The sequence below is a fragment of the Schistocerca americana genome, chromosome 1 (assembly GCF_021461395.2).
Source record: "Schistocerca americana isolate TAMUIC-IGC-003095 chromosome 1, iqSchAmer2.1, whole genome shotgun sequence".
NCBI lineage: Eukaryota > Metazoa > Arthropoda > Insecta > Orthoptera > Acrididae > Schistocerca > Schistocerca americana.
In genome coordinates, this window is record NC_060119.1 from 556,383,198 (window position 1) to 556,395,132 (window position 11,935).

The 11,935-nt window shown below is 39.8% G+C and overlaps 1 protein-coding gene across 1 annotated transcript in view; it reads right to left on the reverse strand.

Annotated features, from left to right (window-relative positions):
- LOC124576770 (UDP-3-O-acylglucosamine N-acyltransferase-like) overlaps positions 1-10,472 on the reverse strand; it is a 54,421-nt gene extending 43,949 nt beyond the window's left edge. The window contains exon 1 of the mRNA XM_047131215.1: positions 10,274-10,472. Coding sequence (XP_046987171.1) covers positions 10,274-10,472 — 199 coding nt within the window. The remainder of the gene's footprint in view (positions 1-10,273) is intronic.
- Between the last annotated feature and the right edge of the window lie 1,463 nt (positions 10,473-11,935).

Below are 11,935 nucleotides of genomic sequence, written 5' to 3' on the forward strand. Positions count from 1 at the left end.
GGAATCAGATGTGTGTAACATACTTTCCAAACGTCTGTCTGTGCAATTTAAGTCTAGTGATGCTGTGTAGGATACTCTCTGCCACCATTAGAAATATTCCATTAAAACTACAGTCTTCTGCAACATATACATTTATACACATCTTACACAGATTTTTTAAATTTACTGCCATTTAACACACTTAGACAGGATCGAAGTCCAATAGCCAGTTCCATAGTTAAACATCAGAGCTTAAAAACCATGCTCGTTCTAGTGGAGGAAGATGAAAACCTTTCTGCCAGAAAAAAGGTAGTCATACATATCAATTCTGTTAAGAAAATATCGCATTTTAATCAAATCCATAAGCTAATAGTGATCTATAGAATGTCACTGCAATAGTCCAGAATGATGGTCCATTTTAACATCAACCGGTTCTGCTTTCGATGGGTTTCATTCGCTGTCTCCATACCAATTTCTCCTAATATGCCTTCTGCTCCTGACGATGGGAAGTAATACAATGTCTCTAGAATGCCTAGACTTCCCTGTATTAAAGTACTGATATGTGACAACATCCTTGCTAATTAAGGAGATGAATGAGGGAGTATTTGCATCTGCACAGGTAAGAAGTATTGTACAACAAATACTGTTCAACCCACCACAGATACACTTTCACAGATATACTTCCACAACACCCTCAGACATTCACTAAGTTATGGAGCAATCTGCTTTCACTTCCCCGATATGTAGTAGATCACATTAATCTATAACGGAGAACAGCTTGAGATACAACAAACTGTTCTAGATAAAAGTTGTAGGTAGCAAAGGGGGTCACACATTGCTACTAATGACCAGTCCCTTGAATGTGATTTTCAAGGTGATCTGGAGTTTAAATTGATTTTTTAAAAAGGGAACCCTAATATCTGATTTAAAATTCGAAAAGAGCGACACATTTTACATGTACAATGATACGTTATTCAAGGACATGGCAAGGTTCAATGAAGATAAAATAGGCAAGTATATTCTTAGTCCTAATAGGAATTAACTCGGAACAGAGGACGGATACAGCAAAGTAGTATAATGTTAGATACAAATTGGAAGCGGCATAAGGGTTCATTTACCATCACCAATAACAGTGATTGTAAAGGTAATTATCGAAGCTCATTCGAAGATTGAGTTTTGTTTCATGGAACATCCGATTTGTGACTCCAGATCTAGAAACAGCGAAGAGAGATTTGAACTGAAGTTTTAAATAACGTGTTTATTGGCAAAATAAATACATCATAATGCATAAACGTTATTTCGACATCTACATGACATATAAGTAAAACTTAGATCATTGATTCCCAAACCGTTGAGAGTCTCCTCGCCTCTCATTTCTTGGGGTGCTTAATTAAAGAGATCCTGTGCCACCCCGTTTGTACCCAGAAATTAATCACTAGACTTATGTTCAAAACGACCATCACTTGCTGTATTCCTTCTCTATTCTGAGTTAATCGCTGCTAGAACAAGAACATATGTCCTTATTTGACCTTCATTGATCCTTGCCATGACCTTGAATAATATATCATTTATACTTAAAATATGCTTATTTGACGTTCACTTATCCGTACCATGACCTTGAATAGTGTATCATTTATATGTAAAATATGCTGGAATCTGAAATTTTAGGGTTCCTATTTAAGAAAATCACTTTAATTTCGAAGTCACCTTGAAAACCTCGTTCAAGGTCACAACCATTAGTAATAATGTGTGGCTCTGTTTGCCACCTACAAATTTTATCTAAAATATTGTGCTGTATCTCGTCTCTATCCTGAGTTATTCCCCATTATGTTTTAAAATTGTCTATGAGGGTATTTTTGTTTTGTCGTTGCAACTACAAAAACGAGTGATTTTTTTCCAACAGACGCATTTCGCTTTACTGAGGTAAAGCATCAGCAGTGGTGGTGATTTTCAGTTGATTTCATGCTTACATCGGGAAATTCCTTCTGCTAGCTCGTCGTTGTTTTTCTGCGTTAAACACTGATAATTTTGGTCTAATTTTTAGACAGAGAGCGGTGGCGCAATGGTTAGCACACTGGACTCACATTCTGGAGGACGACGGATCAAACCCGTCTCCGGCCATCCTGATTTAGGTTTTCCGTGATTTCCCTAAATCGTTCCAAGCAATTGCCCGGATGGTTCCTCTGAAAGGGCGCGGCCGATTTCCTTCCTAGTGCTCCTCTAATACGAGCTTGTGCTCCGTCTCTAATGACCTCGTTGTCGACTGGACGTTAAACACTAATCTCCTCCTCCTCCTCCTCCTCCTCCTGCCTCGAGATGACTGGGTGTTTGTGTTGTCCTCATTATTTCATCATCATTCATGAAAGTGGCGAGATTGGACTGAACAAAGGTTGTGACTTTGTACGGGCGCTGATAACCGCGCAGTTGAGCGCCCCGCATACCAATCATCATCATCATCATCATCATCATCATCATCCTCTAATTTTTCGTTTTTCTGCAGAACTATGCATTTCTTATGTTTTTCACAACAAAATTTTATGCACACCGCTGTATTCTGTCTCCGATGTGGTAGTGGACGGCATTTCCCGATGTAAGCAAGAAATCAACCGAAAATCACCACCACTGATGATGCTTTAACTCAATAAAGCGAAACGCGTCTGGTGAAAAAATTCACACGTTTTTGTAGTTGCAACGACAGAACAAAAATACCATCAAGAATTATAAAGCAACTAAAGACACTTTGGACACAAAAATGAAGAAATTAAAATGGTTCACCCTATACACATATAGTCTAACCTAAAAATCCAAAATGCTGACACTTCCATTCATGTCATGTATTATCCATTTGCTGGAAAATGTAGTACAAATGCAAACATCTAGTGCAACCGCGCTTTTTTTTCTGTAAATGCGCGTGTTAGTTTATTGCGGGGGAGCCCCATGGTACAAAGTAGGTTCCACGTTAGGATTCAAAAGTGGATCCACCATGCAGTATGACTGGGATAGAGCTTGAATGTGGATTCACCACACGTCACATCCAGGATAGGGGTCAAAGGTGGATAAACCAAATGTTACATCTGTGATAGATTTCGAAGGTAAATCCACCATGCATTACATCTGTAATAGTGATCGAAGGTGGATCCGCCACGCGTTACGTTCATCCTGATACATCCAGGGTGGTGTGTGAAGGTGGATCCCCCAGCAGTAGGTTCAGGCAGGTTCTGGGGGCCTCCGCAACAGACCAATATGAATATATACAGAAAAATAGCGCAGTTTCGCTAGGTGTTAACAGTTGTACTACATTTACAAGCAATGTGACCAGAAGTGACATCATGATCACATAAGCATAAGTGCTGGCATCTTGAATCTTTAGAGTAGATCTATTTGTGTATGGGGCTTTGCAAGCAAGTCACTCTCTAATGTGGATGTCTGACAGTGTAGGGGAGGTATATCTGCGAATCTTATTTGATTCTTGTAATCTGTGCAGAATGCGTACACTCCCACATTCTTCTCCTGAATCACCATTGATGTGCATTTCAACATGTGATGGGAGACCTAATTATAGGACATATGTTGTGAGGCTGGTGTCTTCCGATGGTTGGTCTTTAGCTATTAAGAAATGTCCTAACAGACTAAGTGAAGCTGGATTCTTTTATACTAGTGAGGGAGATGGAACTTGTGCTTCCATTCTGGTGGAGGGTTAAAATAATGGAATGAAATGCACAAACCGTGGGTTGAACATGCTGTGTGGTTTTCCAAGTGCTTGTTTGTGCTTCTTGTGAAGTATAAGGATTTTGTGAATAATATTTGTCAGAACATAGATGCAGAAATCAGTGCAAAGGGTGCAGCTAATATTAAATCTCCATCAAGTCTTCTGAAAGCAGCATCAAAACACCACGTGGCTGTGAGGACTTCTGAAATGTTTGCCTGTGTAAAATCTGATTCCAGGGAGAAATGAGAGTACTATTCTTTCCATGCAGACATATGACTGCCTGTGTTTAATATGGACTTCTCTTTCCTTGTGTGCTGTGCGCCAGAAAACTGTTATCTACAGTAAGAACATTTTTCTCGAAAACACAGATGTTGTAACAGATACTATAACTTTATTATATATTTTATACGTTGTTAATGTACATTGTGAAAAATGTTGTCGTTAAAAACGTTATTTTCTTGTATTTTCTTACATCAATCAGAGCTATGTCTGTTCTTAATATGGTGGCTATGATTACACTGCAGTCATAAAACCTTCTGACCTGTGTTGAAGATTCGTGAGTTTTAGTGTCGAAACATAGAACTGAGAGACAGTACTACTGTTCTGTCAACGTAGTCAGTCTTCTATGGGGTTAAAAAAAGACATACTTTCGTCCCTGGGCAGAGTATTATTGTAAAGGCCTGTGCTACACAGTTTCGTATGACATGATAACAAGTGCTTTGTGACAAGCCAGTAGTGACTAGATTTGGTATTGGGATGTACTGCAGGAAGAAAATAAAAATCAGATTATGTCACTGAACAAAAACCATCTGTAGCATATAAATCCACATAAATTATAGAGTGCTGCCTACAACCATGTCTCAGATCACTTTAGTAAAAGCATTACACAGTAGATGTAATCAGAACTGGCGGTAGAAGGTATTTGGTTTTTTTTCTTTAATGTATGCAACCTACATAGGATGGAAGGATGATATCACACATCAGTACACAATAGGGGAAGTCTATGCAGTCTAGAGACACTGTACCATTGTCCACAATCAGGAGCAGCAAGCTAATAGGAAGAATCGGTACGGAGGCGGCGAGAATATAAGAAACTCATCAAAAGCAGAGCTGATTGGCGTTAAAATGGACAATCATCCTGGACTGTTGCAATGGCCTTCTATAGATAGCTATTAGCTTACGGATTCAGATAAAATGTGAGATTTTTTAACTGATTGGATATGTGATGTGCGACTATCTTACATCTGGCAGAAACGTTTACATCTTCCTTTGCTAAAAAGAATGTGATTTTAAGCTCCGATTTGGAACTATGAAATAGACTGTTAGTCTGATCCTGTCTAAATGTATTAAATACAAACAATATGGAAGTACATTTAAAAAATCAGTATCAGTTGTATGTATACGATGCTTGAGACTGTGGTTTTAATGGAACATTTGTTGGTAATCGAAGGGAGTACCACACACAGCTTCACTGTAATTAAACAGCCATGGCAGATGTTTGGAAATTGTTATATGTACATCTGATTACATTGCTCTGCTGGATGACAGAGCATTTCTTCATAAGAAAATTACATTCTGAAATCAAGAGGTAGTATATATGCCATAGAAAATTGTGGGAGTGAGTGGATAACTGTTAGTCATAAGCAAATTAAATTTCGAAAATTAGTGTGGGATGATTATGCATGTGCATCGCGTGGAGATCAGTGGTTTTAATGGAACATTGGTTAATGGTGTAACGGAGTAAAACACGCACGCACGCATTACTGTACAGTTGCTTGCAGCATATTTGTCTCAGCTGTAAGAAGGATTTTCGCAGGTGGTGGAGTTGCCTACAAGCAGGTGGGAAGACCTGTAGTGGGGCTGGTAGTTGATCTGAACATAAATAAATTTATTGCGCACTAATAGGAGATACCTTACACTGTCACTGGAAGCACTAACCACAGAAAAATACCTAGCAGAAAGCATCTGGAGCGCTCTGAAGTAGAATGCGTACGTCGGGCTCCTATTTCTGTGCAGTAATCTTACGGGAAGTAGAACTGACAGGTGACTTAACAGAGGCTGTCTGCAGTGGCAGACTGCTCGCTGCTCTGCCTCCTGGACGCTGGGCAGGTGAGCGGGGTAGGGATGGTGTGGGGCGAAGAGCCCACCTGTCTACAAAAGTCGATCTCTGTAATCTTACTGTTTTGTTTAACCGTTGCGCTAATACCACCGTCAGGTGGGCTTCAACAAGCACTGCAGTGGCGAAGCTCTAGTCGGTGCCTACGTAGCAGTTGTGTGCAGATGGACAGGGAGAGATCTGCTGTATTTTTCTTCAGTTTTAAGTAAAGAAGTAATTGTCGCCCTCTTTCCATGCTTTCTTGATATGAAGACAAGCACTTTGGAGTGTACGGTGCTGTGTAATAGGAAACACCGTGTGGAGTACAGAAATTTATTGTTTTTAAGTACAGTGCATAGCTCTCCCGTTCTTACCCGGGTGGTAGTAGCGGCAAGTGTGTAGTATATTTTCGAAGTGTAGAAACGTTCTCATCGCTATTTTTTTACGTGTCCAGTATAATCATACAGCTTTGGGGGAGCTGGTAGTTACATCACACACTAAAAATGCAGGTGATAAGCTCGTTTTAAGTATTTTTGTAGAGGTGTGTCTTCCTGAAAATAAGGGGCTAGTTTATTTTTTATTATTGTATTGAGATTTTCCTCTATGCTAAGGTTTTTCTCCAACGTAACAAATACCCGGAAATTATTATATCTGTTACAGAAGATCTCAATTTATCTCCTCAGGAGATAAATAAACACATCCAGGTGTTTCGATCTTGTATATCTTCTTCCTCTGCGCCAAGTCTTCTCATTGTTAATCGTACATTTTGGAGCCAGGTGGTCATAGGGCGTCCTCTTCTCTTCTCTCGCTTCGGTCCCCATTCCAGTATCATTTTCGGAATCCTGGCTTCCTTTACTCTTCTTACATGGCCGTACCATTGTAACTTCTTTCTATCCATCACATCATGTATTCTTTCTCATACTTCCATTCTCTTAATTATTTCGTCATTTCTTACTTTCTCTTTTCTAGAAATTTTTGTTGATCGGCTCCGGAGGTCCATTTTTACTGCTTGCAGTTTTTTGTGTGTTTCAGACTAGTAGTTAGTCTCCACTCCATACATAACTATGCTCTCTAGCATCGATTTATGTATGATTTTTTTTGGATAGGTTTATTACATTTCTGCTTCATAATATTGAGTTGAACAACCCAATGACCTTCCTTCCACTACTAATTCTTTTATTAATTCCTACCTCTGATTTTCCCCCCATCTGTAAAATGGATCCCAAATAACAAAGTATTGATCTTCTTAATTTTCTTTACCTCTATATATGAGTCATCTGGATCATGAGTGAGGTATTCTGTTTCCTGGTAATTAATCTTCAATCCTCAGTTTCTGTATGCCATCGCTAATTGATTACACATATAATTTGCATCCTCCCCATCTTGTGCTATAACTACTCGATCATCGGCAAATAGTAGATGATGTAAATACTCGTAAACTCTATCTTTAATTTCTAGACACATACCATTGCATTTACGAGACCATGTCTTACGACTGGTGTCTATATAGATTTTAAATGATGTTGGTGACATGGCGCAACCTTGTAACAGATCCTCGCTTGTTCTAAATTTTTGTGAAAGTGTACTACCAATTTTCACTTAACATGTGTTACCTTTATATATTTCTTATATTATTTTAATTAAAGGACCCGTTATGTTTGCCATGTATAGTGCTCTCCAAAGTAGTTTTTTCTAAATCTGTGAAAATTAATCCTATGTTTTTTGATTTTTCTCTGTTTCTCTAAGATCTGTCTTAATGTGAAAATATTATCTGCGCATGCTCTACCAGCTGTGAAGCGACACTTTTCTTCCTGGGTTTCAAAATTTATTTCCCGCTTATTTTTGATACTGCCTGGTCCAGGTGATTTACCATTCTTCCCTGTTCTTAACACCTTACTCACCCCGCTTTCTATAACTAGTATCTCATGCCCTTCCTGCTCCTTTTCTTCCACTATTTCTTCCTCCCGATACTCTTCTCTATCCTCATTTAATAATTACCGGAAATATTTTTCACATTCTTTAGGTTGTTATCAACTGAAGTTCTGTTCTGGCTTTCGTCTGTTATTGAAGCCCTTTTATTACTGACCGCGCTTCTTTTGCTCTCCCAAATCCTAGCTTGCTTTTGACATTGGCACATGTCCTTTCCCATGTTTCACTCTTTACTATCATTATTTTTTATCACTTCATTTTCGCCGGCCGGTGTGGCCGTGCGGTTCTAAGCGCGTCAGTTTAGAACCGCGTGACCGCTACGGTCGCAGGTTCGAATCCTGCCTCGGGCATGGATGTGTGTGATGTCCTTAGGTTAGTTAGGTTTAAGTAGTTCTAAGTTCTAGGGGACTGATGACCTCAGTAGTTAAGTCCCATAGTGCTCAGAACCATTTGAACCATTTGAACCACTTCATTTTCATCATCATTGACACGCAAGTCGGCAAAGTGGCGTCAACCGAAAAGACTTGAAATACAGCGGTCGAACCCCGAAGGGTATATCCCGGTCAATAAATGTCATACAATCATTTCATTTTATCACTTCATCCTTATTTTCCTTGTAAATTGTTTTGTTACTTCCTATTTATCATTCAGCTGTAGGTTGAATGAGTTCCTCTTTTCTTTAACTGCCACCTCTATTTCCTCTGTTGTACAGCTGTGGTTGTTTCTCCTTATGCCCAGCACCTATACTTGTAACACTGGATTTTATGTAGTAATATACTTTCTCTGTACATCCTTCAAATGATTCTTCCAATGTTTTTTTTCCATTCTGGCAGCAAGGAATCTTCGTATACTTTCATCTCATAGGCTGTTAATGTTGAAGCGTAGATTTTGACCTTTCTCAGCGCAAATTGTTTTAATGTTGTTAGAATCATTCTTTGCATTCCTCCATGGCAAAAATCTCCTCATTTTTACTAAATAATGGTCTGATCCGCACTGGACTCGTCTATAAGATGTAGCATTTGCTGCTCTGAAACTACTTGTCTGTCTAATGGTAATAAAATCTATTTTGGAACGAAGTTCTCTAGTATTCTTTGTCATGTACATTTATGGATATCCTTGTGTTTAAAAATGTAATGGTAATTTTCAGGTCAAACTGTTCACAAATTTCAATCAGTCGTTCTCCATTGTCATTATATTCTCTCTCTCTCTCTCTCTCTCTCTCTCTCTCTCTCTCTCTCTCTCTCTCTCTCTCTCTCTCTCTCTCTCCAAGTTTTCCCATTATCTTCCGTTCATATCCCCCACGATAATCAGTTCCTTCCTCGTTGGAATTTTTCTGTAGTATCCCTGAGGATTGTCCAGAAAGTATCTCTCTCCTGGTCTCTTGCATTATCCTTGAGTGCATATACACCAACAATTACAACTTCCCTGGAAAATAGTCATTCCTACCACAATAATACGTTCATTAATAAATTTCCAATTTGTGATTCTCTTTTTCCACACTTACTTTATCATAATGGAGACTCCTGCTCTGGCTCTTACCGCCTTGGACAGCCCACTCTAGATGTACATAATTACCAAGTTGTTCTTCTCCTTTGCCTTTCCTCTTGGCGTCAGAGAGTACGACAACATCCATTCTGAAACTGTTAAGTTCTGTTAGTAATCTATTATGTTTTGTGGAGATACTTTGCACGTTACGGCAACCAAACGCCATTTTCCTTTTTTCTTCGCCAGTTCGTTGTCCAAGATTCCAGTTTTTCTGAGGCATATTGTTAGGTTTTTTAGTATTTTAATTTTTTCACTTGAGTGATGAGCTGGCCCACTATACAACCCCAACCTGAGGGACCAGATAATTTATCCTCAAACATTTCTTCCTTTAATCCTTGATAAGTCAATATCACGTTAGAAGGCAGCAGCCGCTAGTTTTAGTCCACCTCGGGTATTTTATTTCTACAATACCAACCATATCTGGTGAACATTCTCCTATTCGCCACCTGGGGAGGCGTCCGATCGGTGACTAGCAACTCAACACAGGGCTATTTGCGGCATAATCAAAGTAAATTGAGAAAATCTTAAACGAGGCGCCTAAAAACTGTAAATAGTGCCGTGTATTGGTGTGCATACAGTGTGTGCACTATGGTGTTAGTTGCTACACATTTAAAGGTATTTGTGAAATACTGAGGGGAAAATGGGCGAAATTTTAACGAATTGCCAAAAAACTGTAAACAGCTTCACATGTTGGTGGCGTTATTAAACATTTAAAGCAACATTTTTCAATGAAAAATCGACAAAACAGCAGTAAAAAACCCATGTTATCAACGTTGTTTTAAAAAGTTCGGTAAAATTAGTCACAAAGCCCATATTTATACGTATCTTCAAAAAAAGGGAAGAAAATAGCAGCATTTATCGTCTTTAAAAAGTGCAGGGAAATGAGTAAAATAGCAATGAAATGTGTGCCTTTTTAAAAAAAAACTGGTAAAAATCAGCCTCAGAAACGTAAATAGCGTCCCTTGTTGCAGAAAATGGTGTTGGGTGCCAAACATTCGTAAAATCTAGGTCAATACCGCTGGGTGCTACACCATGCTGGAAGTTTGTAATATCACCTGAATTTTCTGATGCTGCTTCTGCTACTGTTGCTCGAGTGAGATCCAGATTAACAATGCCAGTCTCAGGTTGCAGAGGATACTGAAGAGCAGTGGGGGTGCTTGTGGTTGCGTGGTCGATAGGAGCACAGTGGGGATGGTGATGGGGGTGAGGGCCCATAGGACCACGGTGGGGGAGACACCATATGTTTGGGTCATAAATTAGTCATTAAACTGACAGTTATCAGTTTACACTAAAAGCAACCAGGCACATGGAAAATCCCTTGTCCCCACTCAGCTGCCATCTCTCCCATAAATAATAATTATCTTGACATTTACTGACCATTAATATTCATTATCATGACAGTAATTTCCCATTAATCACATCATAAATAAACAAAAGAAGGGCTAGGGCAACAGGCTGGTTTGTTTACATAAGAGAACGATATTCCCCATTTGGCCATAAATGTTCACAACCACTACAGCTTAGGGCGATCCTTTTGCCTTCCATATCCTAGGACATTTCTGCTGAAATTTCCTTTAAGGGAAATTCTTATAACGTTGAGATATACTACCCTTTAAAAGGCTAGCAGCAACCAGCAGCTTTCTTCCTTGGAAAGACAGTGAGACTGAACACAGAAGGCTTTGTGCATTCATAGGCAATTGTCATTGGAGCAAGGTTATTAAACACTTTGGCATCACCAGAAGAATTTCCCATGACAAGTCGAGACTAGTCATGATTATCCATCGGCCAAGACTTGAACACTTTTGGCTAATCATGACCCACTGGAAAGATGAGTGTCTCGCACAAATGCATTCGAGTGGTCATGACTGGTTGTGATCGTTACTTGGACGATCCTAAGATGTACAGTATTTTACAATATGGCAACATGGGTGTGGTTTGTCTAAAATGTAATGGCATCACGACAATAGTTTCACCCAACGCTACAAGGGGGCAGCAGCTTCTGCTAGCGGACCAGATCTACGCGCTGGGACAATACGTGAGCACTCTCAAGAGCAGCTAGAGGAAAACATAACACTGCCTCACGGCTGCTCGGAGGTCGACACCAGCCGCAACGGGCTCCGTAATGCCTACAAACTAACTCTGGAATTGGGTTGCTTCCAACCGTGTTTGCGCATGCAAGAAAGGAAGTGCGTCTCTTCTTGCATTTAAAAACAATAACAGTGACCAAGTCTAGGTGCCGTTGTCCACTGCTACAAGAAATGCCTACCCTCAATCAGCCACAGAACTGATGGTTGTAGTTCCTTGTAACTTTCTAATGCTTCCACCACTATAGTTGAGTTGGTGTAAGTTGATTCCTGACAGTTGCAGTCGGCTGGGGATGGCAAGTTCGCTGGCCTGCCTCAACCAAAACGTAACGCGATTTTGTAAACATCTCTATGGCAAGGGCTCACTGTTGTCACAGCTCTTTAGATGGCTACGGCTTTCACATACAGCCGTTAGGCCTTCGCAGTTGAAGGCTGGTACAGTGCTTCAAGCTGTCAGGGATCTTCTAATCCTGGCTCGACTATAGTTACAGACACCCAACAGTCGTCTCCAAGTCAACCAAGCAGTTTACTTTTATGCCCATCTTCAGCAAAGCAAACACAATGAAGTAACAAAACAGAACCTTCCGAGCATGT